Raw genomic sequence first — 23903 nt, forward strand, 5'->3', positions numbered from 1 at the left:
CGGCTCTAAGCTGCAAAAGAGTTTCTCTCTGATTAATGGATTTCATGGTTCTCTTATCTATAGTGCTATGCAACTGTTAAATCTTAAATGTAATCATGACCCAAAAACTAAAAGTGGAGCTTAGAAGCAAAAGTGAGTGAAGACTGCAATAGAGTAAATTTCTAGGTCTTCATATTGCAATTTACTGTATTGTATATAATCAAGTAAATAATAAACAGAAAAAATTATGCCCAGCAATAACATGTACAGTGTATTCATTATAGACCTCTCTTGTTTGTTACTGCTGCACTGTGGTTATTCTTATGAAGCCTCATTGTTGTAGAACATTTGACTATATTATTAGCCAGAAGATTTTTCACCAGGCCATGTTATTGAAAAGTTTGTGCTTTCCAGGAAAATTTTTTAGTATCCATGGATCCACATCACCTCGACATTGAAACAAGTGATGTCAGTCTCACCAATGCTTTAAGTAAAGCACTCAGGTAGGATATATTGGCAATAGTTTAATTTAATTAGTTCTTTAATTACTTTGAATTGTTGAGGAATTTCCAATATTGGATGGGACTTCAGGATAAGTATTAGATATCTATGATTTTACAATTTTACTAGTATTTTTTTTTTTCCAAGTGACAGTTTGCTTACTTGTAAGACTTCCTCCTTTTCCCAACCACAGTTTTGGAAAGGAACATTCAATGTTTCAAAATATGATATAGCTACCGTATGCAGAAAAAATTGACAAAGCATGCAACTTGGACAGCATAAAGAATCTTTTGTGATAATTTTATAGTATGTAGTACTGTAATTTACAAGAGAAAACACACGAAAACAAAAACTACTTGGGCTTACAAACAAACTGATCATGTTTTGGATTGGAAAAATCAGTTGAGGGCAGGGTTAAGATTATTTCGCCGTATTTAACTCAATTCAGAACGATTTTCTTGCTTCTATGTAGTGTAAATTAACATCTAGAAACTTACTTATATGGGACAGGGTTATTTTTTGTTATATGAAGTGCTTTTAAGTTCGAATATGTCTTTAATATGTCTTGTTGTGAACTAGATTTAGTTATTTTTTTCCATTAATAGATGACACTGTTGTCTGGTTTTCGGTAGTTAGCTTATGCGCCGAGAGACCCCTCAAAAAATACAAACATAATGTATATGCATCTTTTCTTTGGCTCTTATAAAATGTTATGCTCTACTTCACTGTATCCAATAAAAATGTATGTAGTCTTATATTACTATAGTATAATAAGATTTTGGTTTGGAAAAATAAGCTGAGGGCAGAGCCAGTTTTATTCTGCCTTATTTAACACAAATCGGAGGAATTTTCTTTCTTCTGTTTAGCATAAATAGATCTCTAGAAACTTTATATGGGACATGGTTATTTTTAGTTATATGAAGGGCTTTTAAGGTGAAATATGACTTAGATACGGCTTGTTGTGAAACTAGATTGTAGGGAGCATGTTTTTTGTGTAAAAAACAAAAATTCCATTAACTATTTTCATCATATTTCATAATAATATGAGATTTACTTAACCCTTAAACACCTTTTGGACGTATTTTACGTCAACGAAAATTGTCTGTCGTGTGCTTAACCCTTAAATGCCGAAGGGGTATAATAAAAATCGTCTCCTGTATGCCGAGGGGGTATAGGAGTAGGCGCCGAAGCGGAAAATTTTTTTTTTTTCAAAAAAATCACATTGCGCTTAGTTTACAAGATTAAGAGTTCATTTTTGGCTCCTTTTTTTGTCATTGCCTGAAGTTTAGTATGCAACCATCAGAAATGAAAAAAAATATCTATCATATATAAATACTTATGTGGTATATGATAGCGCGAAAACAAAATTTCATATATAATTGTATTCAAATCGCGCTGTGAGCAAAACGGTTAAAGCTAACGAGTTAATTTGTTTTCTTTGTATTGTACACTAAATTGCGATCATTTTGGTACATAACACATTGTAAAACTATCAAAGCAACACAGAGAAAATATTATCACAAAATGATGCATGAATTCGTAACGTGCGGACGTAAAAAAATGTTTTTTTCAAAAATTCACCATAAATCTAAATATTGTTCTAGAGACTTCCAATTTGTTTCAAAATGAAGATGAATGATTGTATATTACTATACTGTAAGAGTTTTAGCTTACAATTGCAGTTTTCGACCATTTCGGACGAGTTAAAGTTGACCAAATGTCGAATTTTTTTATATATTTTTTTATATGCAAATATTTCAAAAATGAGAAAGGCAACAACCTTCAATTATTTTTTTTGTATTCTACATGAAATTGTGCACATTTTCATATATAAAACTCTATGAAACGCCTAATATGAAACGGAGCAAATATTCCGAGAATGCGACGTACGCATTTCGGAGATTTGCGGCAGAGAATCCGCGCGCTGAGGGAAGGAAAGTTTTTTTTTTTTAAATTCACCATAAATCTAAATATTGTGCTAGAGACTTTGAATTTGTTTCAAAATTAAGATAAATGACTGAATATTACTAGACTGTAAGAGTTTTAGCTTACAATTGCGTTTTTCGACCATTTCGGTAGAGTCAAATTTGACCGAACATGGTTTTTTTTCTATTTATCATGATTTATATGCAAATATTTCAAAAATAAGAAAAGCTACATCCTTCAATTACTTTATGTTGTATTCTACATGAAATTGTGCACATTTTCATATATAAAACTATGTAACGGCTAATTTAAAATGGTGCAAACATTACGACAATCTCACATATGATTTTTTCAGAAGAGTTACCATGCGGACGTAAGGAAAAATCTTTTGTTTCGTAAATTCACCATTAATCGAAATATTATGCTAGAGACTTCCAATTTGTTGCAAAATGAAGGTAAATGATTGAATATTACTAGAATATAAGAGTTTTAGCTTACAATTGCGTTGAAATTTGGCACTTATCGTTATTTATATGAAAATATTTCAAAACTGATAAAAGCTACAATCATGAGTATTTTTTTGTTGTATTCTACAAGAAATTGCACACATTTTCATATATTTATTTCCATGTAACTGCTAATTTAAAATAGTGCAAAAATTATGTCAGTGGCAAAATAATTTCCGAGATGTGTCACTGATATTTTTTACTGCGTTAAGAAGAAATTTGTGCATGCGCGCCTTCGTAACGATTGTAAACAAAACAACGCCTTGATCCGTGAACTCCCAGCATCCCCCAAGGCGCATGATTCAAAAGTTTTTGACTGGTAGTTCTATAAGTATTTTTCCGCGAATTTTAAAAAAAACTTCTATGTCGACGTAAAATACGTCCAATCGGCACCCGACAGACAATTTATCTCAATGTAAAATACATCCAATTGGCGTTAAAGGGTTAATTAACCCTCTTACGCCGACTGGACGTATTTTACGTCGACATTTTTTTACTCCCGTGTGCCGACTGGATGTATTTTACGTCGACTTACAAAAGTTTTTTTTTTAAATTCGCTGAAAAATACTTATAGGCCTACCAGCCTAACTTTTGAATCACGCGCCTTGGGGGATGCTGGGAGTTCACGGATCAAGGTGTTGTTTTGTTTACAATCGTTACGCAGGCGTGCAAGCGCGAATTTCTTTCTTGCCGCACTAAAAAGTATATGTGACACATCTCGGAAATTATTTCGTCACTTTGACATAATTTTTGTACCATTGTAAATTAGCCGTTACATAAAGTATTATATATGAAAATGTGTGCATTTTTATGTAGAATACAACAATAAAATACTCATGATTGTAGCTTTTATCAGTTTTGAGATATTTTCATATAAATAACGATAATTGCCAAAATTTCAACCTTTGGTCAACTTTGACTCTACCGAAATGGTCGAAAAACGCAATTGTAAGCTAAAACTCTTATATTTTAGTAATATTCAATAATTTAACTTAATTTTGCAACTAATTGGAAGTCTCTAGCACAATATTTCGATTTATGGTGAATTTATGAATAAACTTTTTCCTTATGTCCGCGCTGTAACTCTTCCGAAAAAAATCATACATGCGATTGTTGGTAATATTGCATCATTTTAAAATTAGCCGTTATATAAAAGTTTTATATATGGAAATGTGCGCAATTTCATCACAATACAACTAAAACAACCCATGGTTGTAGCTTTTATCAGTTTTGAGATATTTTCATATAAATAACGATAATTGCCAAAATTTCAACCTTCGGTCAACTTTGACTACCGAATGTAAAAAACGCAATGTAAGCTAAAACGCTTATATTCTAGTAATATTCAAACACTTACCTTCATTTTGCAACAAATTGGAAGTCTCTAGCACAATATTTTGATTTATGGTGAATTTATGAAAAGAATAACATTTTCTTTACGTCCGCGCGGTAACTCTTCCGAAAAAATCATACGTGCGATTGTCGTAATGTTTGCACCATTTTAAATTAGCCGTTACATAAAGTTTTATATATGAAAATGTGCGCAATTTTATTTAGAATACAACAAAAAATAATTGAAGGTTGTAGCTTTTCTCATTTTCGAAATATTTGCATATAAATCACGATAAATAGAAAAAAAACCACGTTCGGTCAACTTTGACTACCGAAATGGGTCGAAAACACAATTGTAAGCTAAAACTCTTACAGTCTAGTAATATTCAGTCATTTATCTTCATCTAGAAACAAGTTCGAAGTCTCTAGCAAAATATTTAGATTTATGGTGAATTTAAAAAAAAATCTTTCCTTCCCTCCGCGCGCGGATTCTCCGCCACAAATCTCCGAAATGCGTACGTCGCATTTTCGTTATATTTGCTCCGTTTCATATTAGGCATTTCATAGAGTTTTATATATGAAAATGTGTGCAATTTCATGTAGAATGAAACGAAAAATATTTGAAGGTTGTAGCTTTTCTTATTTCCGAAATAATTGCATATAAAAAATATATATATATAAAAAAATTCGACATTCAGTCAACTTTAACTCTTTAGATATGGTCGAAAACTGCAATTGTAAGCTAATACTCTTACAGTATAGTATCTTCATCGATTTTGTTTTCATTTGAAAGAAATTAAAGAAGTATCTAGGACAATATTTAGATTTATGGTGAATTTTTGAAAAAAATATTTGTTTACGTCCGTGCGTTACGAATTCATGCATTATTTTGTGATAATATTTTCTCTGTGTTGCTTTGATTGTTTTACAATGTGTTATATACCAAAATGATGGCAATTTAGTGTACATTACAACAAAAAAAAAGTAACTTGTTACCTTTAACCGTTTTGCGCACAGCGCGATTTGAATACAATTATATATGAAATTTTGTTTTTGCGCTATCATATATCGTATTATTTATATATGATAATGATAATTTTTTTCATTTCTGATGGTTGCATACTAAACTTCATGCAATGACAAAAAAAGGAGCCAAAAATGAACTCCTAATCTTGAAAACTAAGCGCGCTGTGATTTTTTGAAAAAAATATTTTTTCCGCTTCCGCGCTCACTCTGAAACACCTCCGGCACACGGGAGACAATTTTTTTTTTACCGCTTCGGCGTAAGAGGGTTAACGTAAAATACGTTGACTCAAAAAAGTTTTTTTAAATATTCGCAGAAAAATAGTAATAGGCCTGCCTACTTGGCAAAAAATTTTGAATCGAGCCTTGAGGGATGCTGGGAGTTCACTGATCAAGCTATTGTTTTGTTAACTAGCGTTACCCAGGCGAGCATGAGCGAATTTCTTCTCGCACTAAAAAGCCTCAGCGATACATCTTCGAAATTATTTCGTCACTGTCGTAATTTTTGCACCGTTTTGTATTAGCCGTCACATAGACTTTTATATATGAAAATGTGTGCAATTTCATGTAGAATACAACAAAAAACAACCCATGGTTGTAGCTTTTATCTGTATCGAAATATTTTCATATAACGATAAGTGCCAAAATTTCAACCTTTGGTCAACTTTGACTCGACTGAAATGGTAGAAAAACACAATTGTAAGCTAAAACTTACATTCAAGTAATATTCAGTCATTTACCTTAATTTTGCAACAAATTGGAAGTCTCTAGCACAATATTTTGATTTATGGTGAATTTTTGAAAAAAAACTTTTTCCTTACGTCCGTGCGGTAACTCTGCCGAAAAAATCACAAATTCTTTCATCAGATTGTCGTAATGTTTGCACCGTTTTATAATAGCCGTTACATAAAGTTTTATATATGAAAATGTGTGCATTTTCATGTAGAGTACAACTAAAAACAACCCATGGTTGTAGCTTTTATCAGTATGGAGATATTTTCATATAAATACCGATGTGCCAAAATTTCAACGTTTGGGCAACTTTGACTCTACTGAAATGGTAAAAAAACACACTTGTAAGCTAAAACTTACATTCTAGTAATATTCAATCATTTACCTTCATTTTGCAACAAATTGGAAGTCTCTAGCACAATATTTTGATTTATGGTAAATTTTTTAAAAAACTTTTTCCTTATGTCCGCACGGTAACTCTGCCGAAAAAATTAGAAACGCTTTCGTCAGTCCACCCTCAGCTTCCCAGCCCGAGGATGTCTGGCATCTCCAGATGAAAGCTCGCTTGCTTCAAGAAAGAGAGGGAGAGATAGAGAGAGAGAGGGAGAGACAGAGAGAGATAGATATATATATATCGTTAATGACTTTGATGACTATGGTATCATAGTTTATCTGTAAAATTCAAATATATACACCAATTTTGACTGTATTTGATCATGACCTCCATAAGCGCTCTACTAGCCTGTCTAAGTATACAGAAAAAGCCGCTATTCGGAAAATGGAGAAGAATCTCTACAAGTGTAACGCTGCTGAAGTAGCCATTACTTTTAATAAAGTATGCTTGAGAGAGGGTCTGGTTCCTAATTACAATAATAATGATAATAATATAACTATGTTTAAATGAAAAGGATTTGTCCCTTCGTCTTTCTCTGTATCAATTTTCGTACCTTCTCTCAACTCCAGAGAAGCTCAAGCTCCGGAAGCTGTCAAATATGTCAAGTAATGTGACAGGAGGTGAATAGTGCCATATAATGGTCAAGGGTTTTAATGGTTTTTATGCAATTTCTCTCTCTCTCTCTCTCTCTCTCTCTCCTACTGAGATGAGATCATTTTTATGGTACATGGATGTTATAAGTTTATTATAAATATTTTCCAATAATAATACTATACTGTGTATAATAATACTATAACTGTAACTACAAAATGCATATGTGAGTATTGTAAATACAACAGTCTTACCATTTCACCCTTTTAAATACTGTAAAGACAACTCTCTCTCTCTCTCTCTCTCTCTCTCTCTCTCTCTCTCTCTCTCTCTCTCTCTCTCTCTCTCTCTCTCTCCACAAGATACGTATGTCATAGTGGTAACTATCACGTTAGACGTATGTATGTATGTATACAGTACATATACCCCCGTATTCGCGTTCTCTGGATTCACGGACTCTCAGTCTCGGATTTCTCTCGGGAACTTTTCCCTGCAAAATTCGCATATTCGCGTTAGTTTTCTATGAGAAATATCCACAAATTCCTGGATTTTTTATCAATTTCATCATAAAATACGTTTTTTGCGATAAAACTACTTATAGGCAGTCCCCGGGTTACGACAGTCTCGGCTTACGACGTTCCGAGGTTACGACGCTTTTCAATTATATTCATCAGAAATTATTTCCAGGGTTACGACGCATGTTCCAGAGTTACGACGCATGTTCCAGAGTTCCGACGCCCTACAAACCCTGATTCTGGAGATTGTTGAAAAACGACCACCAAAAATGCAAAATAATCAATATTTAAAGTTTTTTTTATGAAAAATGCAATAAGAATGCAGTTTACCTAGTTTTGAATGCACCTAAAGCATTGAAAGTAAGGTTATCTTAGGATGTTTGACAATGTTCTGGCTTACGACAATCCCCGTTGTAACCCAGGGACTGCCTGTATTTAAAAAACCAAGTATAAACATTTTTAGTCGGTTTTTCTTGAGTTTTAACTAGCAAAATACGCTGTTTTCAGCATTTTTATAGGGGTTCCAACTATTTGCGGGTTCTAACTATTCATGGGGGTCTGCTACGCATCCCCAGCGAATATGGAGGGACCACTGTATACCTTTAAGGGTACTAATGTTCAGGATTACTTTGAAATTATATTAACCCTCTTACGCCGATTGGATGTATTAAACGTCGAGATAAATTGTCTCTCGGGTGCCGATTGGACGTATCAAACGTCGATATAAACAATTTTTTTTTTAATTCCCGGATAAATACTTTTAGGCCTACCAGCTGAAAACTTTTGAATCACGCGCCATAGGGGATGCTGGGAGCTCACCGATCAAGGCGTTGTTTTGTTTACAATCATTTTGCAGGCGCGCAAGTGTGAATTTCTTTTTTATTGCACTAAAAAGTATCAGTGACACATCTCAGAAATTATTTCGTCACTTTGACATAGTTTTTGCACCATTTTAAATTAGCCGTTACATGGAGTATTATATATGAAAATGTGCGCAGTTTCATGTAGAATACAACGAAAAAATACTCATGATTGTAGCTTTTATCAGTTTTGAAATATTTTCATATAAATAATGATAAGTGCCAAAATTTCAACCTTTTGGTCAACTTTGACTCTTACCAAAATGGTCGAAAAACGTAATTGTAAGCTAAAACTCTTATATTCTAGTAATATTCAATCATTTACCTTCATTTTGCAACAAATTGGACGTCTCTAGCACAATAATTTGATTTATGGTGAATTTATGAAAAAAACTTTTTCCTTACGTCCGTGCGGTAACTCTTCCGATAAATTTTTTTGTGCGATTGTCGTAATGTTTGCACCCTTTTAAATTTGCCGTTACACAAAGTTTTATATATGGAAATGTGCGCAGTTTTATGCACAATACAACTAAAAACAACCCATGGTTGTAGCTTTTATCAGTTTTGAAATATTTTCATATAAATAACGATAAGTTCCAAAATTTCAACCTTCGGTCAACTTTGACTCTACCGAAATGGTCAAAAAATGCAATTGTAACTAAAACACTTATATTCTAGTAGTATTCAATCATTTACCTTCATTTTGCAACAAATTGGAAGTCTCTAGCACAATATTTCGATTTATGGTGAATTTATGAAAAAAAAAAAAAAAAATTTTCCTTATGTCCGCGTGGTAACTTTTCCGAAAAAAATCAGAAATTTTTTTGTGTGATTGTCGTAATGTTTACACCATTTTAAATTAACTGTTACATAAAGTTTTATATATGAAAATGTGCGCAATTTCATGTAGAATACAACAAAAAATGATTGAAGGTTGTAGGTTTTCTCATTTTCAAAATATTTGCATATAAATCACAACACAGGCGGTCCCCGGGTTACGACGGCTCCGGCTTACGACGTTCCGAGGTTACGACGCTTTTTCTTGAATATTCATTGAAAAATCCGCCCTTGGTTACGACGCTGACGCTTCCGACGCTCCGAGTTAACGACGCTTTTAAAAAAAGCATACTATGATAAGAATCCTTTATAGTTTAGCACAGTATATTAAAAAATAAGTTTTTGGTTAGATTACAACAAAAATTTTGAGGTTATGATGATTTACGACACTTTTTATGTCGTATTATTTTAATTTTTTTAGTGACGCCTCATATGCGGAACTAGTTTCCGAGTGAATGAATACACTAGCTTGGAATGCGCAGTTTATAACAGTCCAAAAGTGCAAATAATGAAAAAATCATTGCTTGTTTCCAGTATACAGTGGTCCCCCCGTATTCGCGGGGAATGCGTACCAGACCCCCCCCCCCCCCCCCCCCCCCCCCCCCCCCCCCCCCCCCCCCCCCCCCCCCCCCCCCCGTGAATAGTTAGAATCCGCGAATGTTTGGAACCCCTATAAAAAGGCTAAAACAGCCTATTTTGTTAGTTAAAACTTAAGAAAAACCACTAAAAATTTTCATACTTGGTTTTTTTAATAGTTTTATCACAAAAAGTGCATTTTATGATGAAATTGATAACAAAAACCAGGAATTTGTGGATATTTCTCATAGAAAAATACAGCGAATGCGCGAATTTTCCGCGAATAATGTAGGGAAACGTTCCCGAGAGAAATCCGCGAATGTGTGAGTCCGCGAATCCGGAGAACGCGAATACGGGGGGTCCACTGTACATAATTAACAAAACTAAGTTTCTGGTTAGATTACAACGCAAATTCCAAGGTTACGACGGTTTTTTATGCTTTTTAACGATACCTCATACGCAGAACTAGTTTCTAAGCCGAGGGCGCATAAATTAATTTACGCTATTAAACTGTATGGTAACCATAGTCAAGGATAAGGAACGCATTCTCAAACAGTATACATATCCTTTAATACAAAACAGCAAAATATCATTGAAACATTATTTCACTTAAAGAATCCATTTATACTCTACTTAGACTTGGATATAAAAACCATAGTTTCTCTCTCTCTCTCTCTCTCTGTACTCTCTTCTCAGTCTCTCTCTCTCTCTCTCTCCTCTCTCTCTCTCTCTTCTCTTTGTATTTTTGGACGAAAATTATCACTAATTAGTGTATTTTGATGTTTATTTTCATGACTAAATACATTTTTATAATACAAAAATAATTTACTAATTTTCAAATATTAATTTTGATTAATACTGTATTAGTAAGTTTAACAAGTTGAAATGATATCGCATAATAAAAATGATAATTCTCTCTCCTCTCTCTCCTCTCTCTCTCTCTCTCTCTCTCTCTCCTTCTCTCTCTCTCTCTCTCTATCTCTCTCTCTCTCTGCTCTCTCTCTCTCTCTCTCTCTCTCTCTCTCTTTCTCTCTCTACTACAAAGATGTATGTTTTTTTGTATGATAAATAAATTATTTACTATTTTCAAATATTTTATATTATTTATACAGCAATGATATCAATTCATTAAAGAAAGTACCATAGTGAATTAGCAAGATTTTAGCTTATATATTTAAAGAATTATGGAAGAATGAAGGAAATCCCAGTCTTCTTTCAGTAACCTTTCTCTAACTCCAGGTACTAAAACTGTCAGATATATCAAGTTCTGTGACAGCCAGGAGGGGGAAGAGCTGCTGTGTTGCAATCAAGTGCTCATGAAATTTCCCCCCCCCCTCTCTCTTCTCTCTCTCTCTCTTCTCTCTCTCTCTCTCTCTCTCTCTCTCACATTTACTGAGACTCGAGATTTTTTATGTACTTGTACTATTTGTTTTTAATACTTTTTAAATGATAATAATAATAATGATCTAATAATAATAACTGTAATTACAAAATTCATATGTGATAGTATTTTAAAGAAATACAATACTAATCTATCCATGTCACTTTTAATTAAGGTTAACTCTCTCTCTCTCTCTCTCTCTCTCTCTCTCTCTCTCTCTCTCTCTCTTTTGCCACACAAGATAATAATGTGTCATAGTGGTAACTCCCTCCCTCTCTTTTGCTGGAAGCGTTATAAGTATTTTTTGAGAGAACAGAGAGAGATAAACACTCTCTCTCTCTCTCTCTCTCTCTCTCTCTCTCTCTCTCTCTCTCTCTCTCTCTCTCTCTCTTACCGAGATGAAAGAATTTTTATGGTACTAGTATGTAAAATGTTAATTGATAATTTCAGTTATTTAATAATAATAATAATAATAATTCTTCCCTTCGTCTTTTTCTATATCAATTTCCCTACCTCATAACTCCAGTGACACTCGGAGCTGGGAAAGTAACAATGCCATACAATGGTCAACGAATTTAATGGCTTTATGTAATCTCTCTCTCTCTCTCTCTCTCTCTCTCTCTCTCTCTCTCTCTCTCTCTCTCTCTCTCTCTTGTATTTTAATGAAAATATACAGTAATTTTTGAATACACAGTGTTGCACATGAAAAAAGTAAATTAGTGATAATTTTAGAGATATGGCCCTAAGAAAAATTCCAAATTAGTGAAATTTTCCCTGTGGACAAGTTTTCAACAACGTCGTTCCGGCTTACGACGATTTTCGGGTTACGACGCGTCTTAAGAACGGAACCCCCGTCGTAACCCGGGGACTGCCTGTAAATAGAAAAAAAACCGCGTTCGGTCACTTTGACTCTACTGAAATAGTCGAAAAATGCAATTGTAAGCTTAAACTTACAGTCTAGTAATATTCAGTCATTTATCTTCATTTTGAAACAAATTCTAAGTCTCTAGCACAATATTTAGATTTATGGTGAATTAAAAAAAAAAAACTTTCCTTCCCTCCGCGCGCTGATTCTCCGCCGCAAATCTCTGAAATGCGTACATCGCATTATCGTTATATTTGCTCCGTTTCATATTAGGCGTATCATAGAGTTTTATATATGAAAATGTGCGCAATTTCATGTAGAATACAAAAAAAATAATTGAAGGTTGTATCTCTTTTCATTTTCGAAATATTTGCATATAAAAACTCATCCGAAATGGTCGAAAACTGCAATTGTAACCTAAAACTCTTATAGTATAGTAATATTCAATCATTTATCTTCATTTTGAAACAAATTGGAAGTCTATAGAGCAATATTTAGATTTATGGTGAATTTTTGAAAAAAACATTTTTTTTACGTCCGCACGTTACAAATTCATGCATCATTTTGTGATAATATTTTCTCTGTGTTGCTTTGATCGTTTTACAATGTATTATATACTAAAATGATCGCAATTTAGTGTACAATACAACGAAAAAAAATGAACACAATTATATATGAAATTTTGTTTTTGCGCTATCATATATTGCATTATTTATATATGATATGATTTTTTCATTTCTGATGGTTGCATACTAAACTTCAGGCAATGACAAAAAAAGGAGCCAAAAATGAACTCTTAATCTTGAAAACTAAGCACGCTGTGATTTTTTTAATTAAATATTTTTTCTGCTTCGGCGCTCACGTCCGAGACCGCCTCAGCATACGGGAGATGATTTTTATTATACCCCTTCGGCGTAAGAGGGTTAATACAATCTCTAAGATTAATACAGTAATATGATTATAATTTAAGGTAAATTTTATGTAAGATGTTACATAAGGTATACATTTGGGTCTCTCTCTCTCTCTCTCTCTCTCTCTTCTCTCTCTCTCCTCTCTCTCTCTCTCTCTCTCTCGTCTCTCTCTCTCGCCTCTCTCTCGGTCTCTCTCATCCTCTCTCTCGAGCTACACATGTGAGGCTAATGTACTATATTATTGCTCCTTTCCATCATTCCTACATATATTATTGCCCTTTCTTTATTGACTTCCCAGTTCTCCTTCTTAATATACTTGCTTTCACTGAATTTTATGGATTATACAAGGAGGTTCAGATATGGAACAAAAGATCGCTTGTATAAATTCATTATTTTATTTGTTTTAATCATCATTTATATTCATTCCTAGGGTTTTGTAAGTGAAGGGCCGTTCAAGTGCATGTATGTTTTTCCATTACATTTGAGTTTTACAGAAAGTGGGCTAAAGTGGGAAACCCAAAATACAGCAACTAGGAAATACCTGAGCCCCACCCATTCCAAGTTGTTCAGGTTGCATTCTGTATCTTCTTCATTTGCTTTCAGCATTCTAACTACAGTGCTCCCCCAGTTTTATACGTTTCACATTTCTGCAGTCCATTTTGTCGCGGATTTACTTTTCCACTGGGAACTTTCACTAATTTGCAAATTTTTTATCGACCATATCACTAAAATTTTATTAATTTGCTTTTTCTTTGCAGAGCAACACTATTCACTTATTACTGTATTTTTTCATATTATGTGACTAAAAATTATTTACAGCATTCTTATAATGTTATGCATCAATTAATCTCATTCCAGGTTGGGCCTCATACTGAGCATAATATATTCTCTCTCTCTCTCTCTCTCTCTCTCTCTCTCTCTCTCTTCTCTCTCTCTCTCTCTCTGGGTAATGTAAGATGTATTGAAAAATTATATTGCTTTAAAGATTTTTTATGATGAAGCATATTTTACAATATTTAAAATATTTGCTAATTATTTTCATTTTATTTTCCAGTGTGCTGAAAGTGTATGTACAAGTATATCTTTAAGGGCATTACTACATTTTATGGTAAAATAATGTACAGTACTAATTTTCAAATAATATTAAGTTCAATGAGATTAAACAATAAAATTCTCTCTCTCTCTCTCTCCTCTCTCTCTCTCCTCTCTCTCTCTCCATCTCTCTCTCTCTCTCTCTCTCACTTACGTATGTTTCTTTGTTTTGTAGTATAGATAAATGTTTTGCCCCATAACTAATTTTTTCAAATATTAATAAGATTAATACAAAAAAATAGTGATTCCCAGTCTTTATCTGCTTGGAGGAAGGTGGGCGGGGGAGTAAATGACAGTTTGATATACGAATTGAATTGGCGGAGGGGAAGGAGTCAGAGTCTAGGAGTTATTCTCTCTCTCTCTCTCTCTCTGTAAGGGTAATGAAAGATGTATTCAAAATATTACTGTAAAGTTTTTTGTAATAAAGCAAGTTGTACAGTATTTAAAATATTCACCAATTATTTTCATTTTATTTTCCAATCTGCTTTTTACGGGAAAATAATATGGAAATAATTAGTGAATATTTTAAATACTGTATAACATGCTTTATTATAAAAGACTTTACAGTAATCATTTTGAATACATCTTTCATTACCCTTACAGAGAGAGAGAGAGAGAGAGAGAGAGAGAGAGAGAGAGAGAGAGAGAATAACGCCTAGACTCCGAATCCTTTGCCTCAGCCAATTCAATTCTTATATCAAACTGTCATTTACTTCCCCTACCCCGCCACCTTCCTCCAAGTGGATAAAAAGACTGGGAATCACTATTTTTTAATTAATCTTATTAATATTTGAAAATTAGTTATAAGGTAAATAATTTATTTATACTAAAAAACAAAGAAACATAAGTAAGTAAGAGAGAGAGAGAGATGAGAGAGAGGGTGAGAGAAATGGCGGATAGAGGAGGGAGAGATAGAGAGAGAGAAGAGAAGAGAGAGAGAGAAGAGAGAGAGAGGAGAGGAGAGGAGGTTTTGTATGATCTTGAGTGGGTAACACTTCCTCTCCTGTCACATTACTTGATATATTGGACAGCTGTTGGACCCCAGCCATCTCAGCTTGGCTACCTGGAGTTCAAAGACAAGATGCAGGGTAGAATGGATTTTCATTCATTCTTACATAATTTTTTATTTATAAACTAAAATCTTGCTAATTCACTTTAGTATTTTCTTTAATGAATTTATATTATTGCTGTTTACATTAACCCTCTTACGTCAAAATGTCTCCCGTATGCCGATTGGACGGATTTTACGTCGACTCAAAAAAGTTTTTTTTTTAAATTCGCGGAAAAATACCTATAGGCCTACCAGCCGAAAATTTTTGAATCACGCGCCTTGGGGGATGCTGGGAGTTCACGGATCAAGAAGTTGTTTGTTTACAATCCTTACGCAGGCGCGCAAGCACGAATTTCTTTCTTATCGCACAAAAAAGTATCAGAAACACATCTCAAAAATTATTTAGTCACTTTGACATAATTTTTGCACCATTTTAAATTATCCGTTACATGAAGTATTATATATGAAAATGTGCGCAATTTCATGTTGAATACAACAAAAAAATACTCATTATTGTAGCTTTTATCAGTTTTGAAATATTTTCATATAGCGATGTGCCAAAATTTCAACCTTCGGTCAACTTTGACTCTACCAAAATGGTCGAAAAACGCAATTGTAAGCTAAAAATCTTATATTCTAGTAATATTCAATCATTTGCCTTCATTTTGCAACAAATTGGACGTCTCTAGCACAATGTTTTGATTTATGGTGAATTTATGAAAAAACTTTTTCCTTACGTCCGCGCGGTAACTCTTCCGATAAATTTTTTCATGCGATTGTCCTAATGTTTGCACCATTTTAAATTTGCCATTACATAAAGTTTTATATATGGAAATGTGCACAATTTCATGCACAATACAATTAAAAACAACCCATGGTTGTAGCTTTTATCAGTTTTGAAATATTTTCACATAACGATAAGTGCAAAAAATTTCAACCTTTGGTCAATTTGACTCTACGGAAAAAATGGTCGAAAAACGCAATTGTAAGCTAAAACACTTATATTCTAGTGATATTCAATCATTTACCTTCATTTTGCAACAATTTGGAAGTCTCTATCACAATATTTCAATTTATGGTGAATTTATGAAAAAAAAAAAATTTTCCTTACGTCTGTGCGGTAACTCTTCCGAAAAAAATCAGAAATTTTTTCTTGCGATTTTCGAAATGTTTGCACCATTTAAAATTAGCCGTTACATAAAGTTTTATATATGAAAATGTGTGCAATTTCATTTAGAATAAAACTAAAAATGATTGAAGGTTGTAGCTTTTCTCTTTTTCGAAATATTTGCATATAAATCACGAAATAGTAAAAAAACGCAATTGTAAGCTAAAACTTTTACAATCTAGTAATATGTAATATACAGTCCATTTTATCTTCATTTTGAAAACAAATTTCAAAGTGTCTAGGCACAACTATTTAGATTTATGGTGAATTTAAAAAAAAAAACTTTCTATCCCTCCGCGCGCCGATTCGCGGCTGCAAATCTCCGAAATGTGTACGTCGCATTCTCCTAATATTTGCTCCTTTTCATGTTAGGCGTTTTATAGAGTTTCATATATGAAAATGTGCGCAAATTCATGAAGAATACAAACAAAAATATTTGAAGGCTGTAGCTTTTCTCATTTTTGCAATATTTGCATATAAAAAATATATATATATAAATTTCGACATTCGTTCAACTTTAACTCGTCCGAAATGGTTGAAAACTGCAATTCTAAGCTAAAACTCTTACAGTATCGTAATATTCAATCATTTGTCTTCATTTTGAAACAAATTGGAAGTCTCTAGAACAATATTTAGATTTATGGTGAATTTGTGAAAAAAAAAAAATTTATGTCCGCGCATTACGAATTCATTCATCATTTTGTGATAATATTTGTTCTGTGTTGCTTTGATCATTTTACAATGTTATATATCAAAATGATCGCAATTTAGTTTACAATACAACAATAATAAAAAGTAACTCGTTAGCTTTAACCGTTTTTCGCACAGCTTGATTTGAATACAATTATGTATGATTTTTTTTCTTGTCGCTAACCCGATATGTCGCATTATTTATATATGATAATGATATTTTTTTTTTCATTTCTGATGGTTGCATACTAAACTTCAGGCAATGTCAAAAAAAGGAGCCAAAAATGAACTCTTAATCTTGAAAACTGAGCGCGCTGTGATTTTTTGAAAAAAAAAAAATTATTTTCCGCTTCCGCGCTCACTCCAAACCAGCCTTGGCATACGGGAGACATTATGGTTTTTAGGGCTTCGGCGTAAGAGGGTATTATAATATTGATATTTGAAAATTAGTAAATCATTTATCATACAAAAAACATACATCTCTATGAGAGAGAGCGAGAGAGAGAGAGAGAGAGAGAGAGAGCGAGAGAGAGAGAGAAAGAAATACTTTCACATATGATTTTGTTATTACAGGTGTTATTATTATTATTATTACTATTATTATTATTATTATTATTATTATTATTATTATTATTATTATTATTATTAGAAAATATTAATAAACATATTATACTTATGTGTACCATAAAAATCTCTCATCTTGGTAAAGAGAGAGAGAGTAAATAGTTTTTATCATGAAAATCAATATTTAGTTACATAATATGAAAAAATACAGTAATAGTGATAAACCGCTTTGTTGTTATACTTTAGAAAAGCAAATTAGTGATATTTTAAAAGGGTTAATACTTAAGTACTGTGAGAGAAAATGGCTTATGTACAGTGGTTCCCCCGTATTGGGGGGTGATGCGTACCTGACCCCCCTTGAATAGTTAAAACCTGCGAATGTTTGGAACCCCTATAAATACGCGTAAAACAGGCCTAGCCTTGTTTTGTTTAGTTAAAGCTCAAGAAAAAATCCACTTAAAATTTTTATACTCTTTTTTTGTTTTTTTTTTTTTAATAGTTTTATCACAAAAAGTGCATTTTATGATGAAAATTGATAAAAAAAACCCAGGAATTTGTGGATATTTCTCAATGTAAAATACTGCTAATGTGCGAATTTTCGCGAATAATGCGGGGAAATGTTCCCGAGAGAAATCCACAAATGTGTGAGTCCGCGAATCCATTGAACGCGAATATGGGGGGTCCACTGTATACAGTAAAGGGGGTAACTTGATTAGTTGTCATATATATTTAATATGTACTTAAGATTTATTTAATTTGTATTTAACATTTTTATAGATATTTTGATGTTTACATTAATATTAATATTTGAAAAATGAGTAAATCATTGTTATAAGCATTATAGGGGCGTCCGATTTTTAAGCGTAACAGTTGTAAAAGGGTACTTAACCCTCTTACGCCGATTAGACGTATTAAACGTCGAGATAAATTATCTCCCGGGTGCCGATTGGACGTATTAAACGTCGACATAAAAAAGTTTTTAAAAAATTTGCGCAAAAATACTTGCAGGCCTGCTAGCCGAAAACTTTTGAATCACGCGGCCTTGGGGGATGCTCGGAGCTCACCGATCAAGGCATTGTTTTGTTTATAATCGTTACGCAGGCGCGCAAGCGCTAATTTCTTTCTTAGTGCACTTAAAAGTATCAGTGACACATCTCGGAAATTATTTCGTCACTTTGACATAATTTTTGCACCATTTTAAATTAGCTGTTACATGGAGTATTATATATGAAAATGTGCGCAATTTCTTGTAGAATACAATAAAAAAATACTTATGATTGTAGCTTTTATCAGTTTTGAAATATTTTCATATAAATAACGATAAGTGGCAAAATTTCAACCTTTGGTCAAATTTGACTCTACCAAAATGGTCGAAAAACGTAATTGTAAGCTAAAACTCTTATATTCTAGTAATATTCAATCATTTACCTTCATTTTGCAACAAATTGGATGTCTCTAGCACAATATTTTGATTTATGGTGAATTTATGAAAAAAACTTTTTCCTTACGTCCTCGCGGTAACTATTCCGATAAATTTTTTTGTGCGATTGTCGTAATGTTTGCACCATTTTAAATTTTCTGTTACATAAAGTTTTATATATGGAAATGTGCGCAATTTCATGCACAATACAACTAAAAACAACCCATGGTTGTAGCTTTTATCAGTTTTAAATATTTTCATATAAATAACGATGTGCCAAAATTTCAACCTTCGGTCAACTTTGACTCTACCGAAATGGTCGAAAAGCGTAATTGTAAGCTAAAACTCTTATATTCTAGTAATATTCAATCATTTACCTTCATTTTGCAACGATTTGGAAGTCTCTAGCACAATATTTCGATTTATGGTGAATTTATGAAAAAAAAAAAAAGCATTTTCCTTACGTCTGCGTGGAACTTCCGAAAAAATCAGAACTTTTTTCGTGCAATTGTCGTAATGTTTACACCATTTTAAATAAGCCGTTACATAAAGTTTTATATATAAAAATGTGTGCAATTTCATGTAAAATATAACTAAAAAGGATTGAAGGTTGTAGCTTTTCTCATTTTTGAAATATTTGCATATAAATCACGATAAATAGAAAAATAAACCATGTTCGGTCAACTTTGACTATACCGAAATGGTCGAAAAATGCAATTGTAAGCTAAAACTCTTACAGTCTAGTAATATTCAGTCATTTATCTTCATTTTGAAACAAATTCAAAATCTCTAGCACAATATTTAGATTTATGGTGAATTAAAAAAAAAAAAAAAAACTTTCCTTCCCTCTGTGCACGGGTTCTCCGCTGCAAATCTCTGAAATGCGTACGTCGCATTATCGTTATATTTGCTCTGTTTCATATTAGGTGTATCATAGTGTTTTATATATGAAAGTGTGTGCAATTTCATGTAGAATACAACAAAAAATAATTGAAGGTTGTAGTTTTTCTCATTTTCGAAATATTTGCATATAGAAAATATATATATAAAAAATTTGACATTCGGTCAAATTTAACTCTTCCGAAATGGTCGAAAACTGCAATTGTAAGCTAAAACGCTTACAGTATAGCAATATTCAATCATTTATCTTCATTTTGAAACAAATTGGAAGTCTAGAACAATATTTAGATTTATGGTGAATTTTTGAAAAAAACATTTTTTTACGTCCGCGCATTACGAATTCATGCATCATTTTGTGATAATATTTTCTCGTGTTGCTCTGATCGTTTTACAATGTGTTATATACCAAAATGATCGCAATTTAGTGTACAATACAACGAAAAAATAATTAACTTTAGCTCTAACCGTTTTGCTCACAGCACGATTTGAATACAATTATATATGAAATTTTGTTTTTGTGCTATCATATATCGCATTATTTATTTATGATAATGATATTTTTTTCATTTCTGATGGTTGCATACTAAACTTCAGGCAGTGACAAAAAAGGAGCCAAAAATGAACTCTTAATCTTGGAAACTAAGCGCGCTGTGATTTTTTGAAAAAAAATATTTTGTCCTCTTCGGTGCTCACTCCGAGACCGCCTCAGCATACGGGAGACGATTTTTATTATACCCCTGCGGCGCAAGAGGGTTAATCTAAGATGTCTTAGGATGTTTTGGGATAATAGTTTTGGTGTGTATTTTGTTTGAAATGATATTGAATTTTTTTTAGTATGATATGATAATTTAATGTATATTTTTGTTTGAACTGTCAAATTAAGCTGTGAAATGTTAAAGTAGACAGTTACGTATAAGCATTTTAGTTAATGGGATACTGGGTATTTCTTTCTTGACGTGCTACATAGGAAAAGCAAGTAACCCAATCAAAGTTCTTGTCATCTGCTTTAGAGTTTGGAAAATGATGAAATTAAATTAACAGTGGCAATACTTTTTTGACAGAAAAAGCATATGATACAACATGGAGACACAATATCATGCAAAAACTTCACTGTGAAGGTATAAGAGGCCATTTACCAATTTTTTTAAAAAATTTTCTATCAGATAAAACTTCCTAAATTCAAATAGAAAATTCCTATTCAAATGTTTATGAATTGGAAGACGGAATCCCAAGGAATCCCCCAAGGCACTGTCTTAAAGCTGTACTCTATTTGCTTGCTTTAGCAATCAATGATATTACAATAAATTTACCAAATGGAGTTAAAAACAGCTTGTATGTTGATGACTTTGCCATATATTATACAAGTAGCATGCTAAGGCATGCCCAAAGAATCCTCAATATTACCATCACAAATATTACCAACTGGGCAAATTCAGGATTCCAATTTTCAATAGATAAAACAAATGCAATAATTTTCTATAAAGATAAAAGATGGTTAAAACAACAAACAATTAAGCTTTATCTTCATAATACTGAAATTAAATTCTGTTCAAATGTTAAATATCTAGCTATATCGAAAAAACTATCACATACCAAATGGGGAACTGGACGTAACACCATGCTAATGTTATACAAAGCAACAGTACTATCTTTGATAAAATATTGTTGCCCAATATATTCATCTGCCTCAGAAGCTACATTAAAAACACTAGATGCATTGTTTCATGAAGGAATACGTTTGTGCACAGGAGCATTTCGATTATCCCCTATTACCTCTCTGTTAGTAGAAGCAGGTATATTACCCCTAAAACATCACCGCAACTTGATAACTATGAGTAGGGGCCTTTCCCTTCAAGCAGGAACGTCTCCCGCTGCTACCTGTTTTCTGAATTATAACCAAAGATTAGAAAACCATAGTGCTAGCTCTTTCCCACAAAGAACCAAATATTTAACGAATCCACATTTTAAACCAATTTTCCATCCCGCAGTGGAACTCCCACCACCCTGGACTTTGAAGCGAGTAAAACTGTGCACTGCTCTATCATCTCTTCTAAAAAGAAACATGGCAAACACAGAAATGTACCGCCAACATGCATTGGAGCACATCCGAAGAAAGCAAAAATCAGCGTATGATCTATACAGATGGATCAAAAACAACACTGGAGTAGGAGCTTCAGCATTCTCAAAAGATAAGTTAGTTAATATGAGTCTTCCCCCAATATCATCAGTATGCGCAGCCGAACTCGCATCCATACGAATAGCACTAGACATAATATCTGAGAAGAGAGCAATTTCCACCATAATTTTCAGTGACTCACAAAGTGCTATTGATGCTATAAACAATTACAAGTCTACAAATCACCTTGTACAAGAAATCCAAATAAAAATAGACCAACATATTCAGTCAGGACTGTTAATAGAAATATGTTGGATTCCAGCACATGGGAATTGAAGGAAATGAAAAAGCAGATACAGCTGCCAAATTAGCTTGCACTGTTCCATCAACAGTGACACATGCCCCAGTATCAGACTGGATTACCTCAATTAAGCCTCTAATATATCACGACTGGCAAACAGATTTGACATCAGTGCCAACTACAAACAAACTGAGAAATATAAAAAGTGAAGTTGATTTATGGATGTCATCATCTCAAAAAGGAACTAAAGAAGTTTTATTAAGAAGACTATGTATAGGCCATACTAGATTTTCACAGTCATTTGATGTCAAATCCACATCCAGACCCAATGAAATGCAGTACATGCCAGACACCCATGACTGTCCAACACTTATTAGTTGATTATCCAATTTGGAACCATCAAAGAAACTTATATTTTCGAAAACTCTACCACTAAAAGGTATTCTTACTGAAGGCAAAGATTTTGTATTCAATAGGATCATGATGTTCCTTAGTAAAACCAGTTTCCTAAATATAATCTAAATTTTTTTCTCAGGATTAATTCCTGAAAACCAGCCCAAGGAGAGCTGTTGTTAGGCTCAGAGGTTTGGGTAAACTAATCCTTTATATAATAATCATAATAATAGAAGGCAGTGGAGAAGGCACATCAGGCAACTGACCCCTCAATGTAGGATAATGTTGGGAAAGAAGAAGGGTACTGGGTGTTTGGCAGTTATAAGCCAGTTATAAGGATTTTTAGAGGGGATTTTTGCATTTCCACAGCAGGTTCTGGAACCTAATAACAGCATAAAAAGGGGGAGCACTGTATAATATTTGAAACTACCAATGTAACCACCTGTCTTAATATTTTTTAAAATGTTTATTTTGACACTAAATAGCTTCACCACAGTGGTTGTGTTCCTAAATACCATTACATATATCCATCCATCATCATTACATATATGTTAATTCATTGATTTCAAAATCATTTAACCAAAATTTTCCTTTCTTTGCAGATTTGCCACTCGTACAGGAAGAAAAGTGAGTCGAGCCTTCAGTTTTAATAAATCTCCAAGTAAACTAAAAAGAGCAGTTTCTACAGTTATGAGCCCTTTTGGGAGCATGTCACAGCCTTCATCAATGAGAGGGGCTACAAGTGTTAATAATCTTGCAGTTAGTATAAAATCATTTGTTATGTTCATAAGTATTTGTTTGTAATGTACTTATGTATTTGGGTGCTTTGATTATTCTTATTTAGTATGTACATACATGTCTGGAAAGAATAAGTGACTGTATATAATTGAAATTGTAAAAAGTTTCTTTTTAAAAATTAATATAGTCATGTAGTTTCTTTAGAAGTTATTACAAACAAACTCATGAATCATAAATAGCTTTAACTTTGTATAGAATCCATCCAGGTGCAAATGTTTGAAACATTGCTGTGAAATCTCAAGCTGCTAATGCCTATCCAACTCCATTGGGTCCATGACACTAATAATTCATTTTTTTTTATAGCATAGTCGCTGTTTCGTACTCAAAGGAGCTACTCCTCCAAGGTGTGCCAACACCCCATAGTGACTTGACCGATATCAAAGAAATATCTTTTAGCCTGGCCTTGTAACGAGGTACATATTGTTTTTTAATGATAAACACTATGGCATGTGATAGAGTTTACATAATGGACTTGGAGACA

At 33.0% G+C, this 23903-nt stretch overlaps 1 protein-coding gene across 1 annotated transcript in view; it reads left to right on the forward strand.

The window, feature by feature from the left end:
• LOC135205457 (protein ECT2-like) overlaps positions 1-23903 on the forward strand; it is a gene marked incomplete in the record, with an annotated part of 325317 nt that overhangs the window by 270631 nt on the left and 30783 nt on the right. The window contains 2 exon segments of the mRNA XM_064236064.1: positions 394-482; positions 23227-23383. Of these exon segments, the coding sequence (XP_064092134.1) occupies positions 394-482; positions 23227-23383 (246 nt within the window).

This window comes from Macrobrachium nipponense, chromosome 11, assembly GCF_015104395.2.
Source record: "Macrobrachium nipponense isolate FS-2020 chromosome 11, ASM1510439v2, whole genome shotgun sequence".
Classification (NCBI taxonomy): Eukaryota; Metazoa; Arthropoda; class Malacostraca; order Decapoda; family Palaemonidae; genus Macrobrachium; species Macrobrachium nipponense.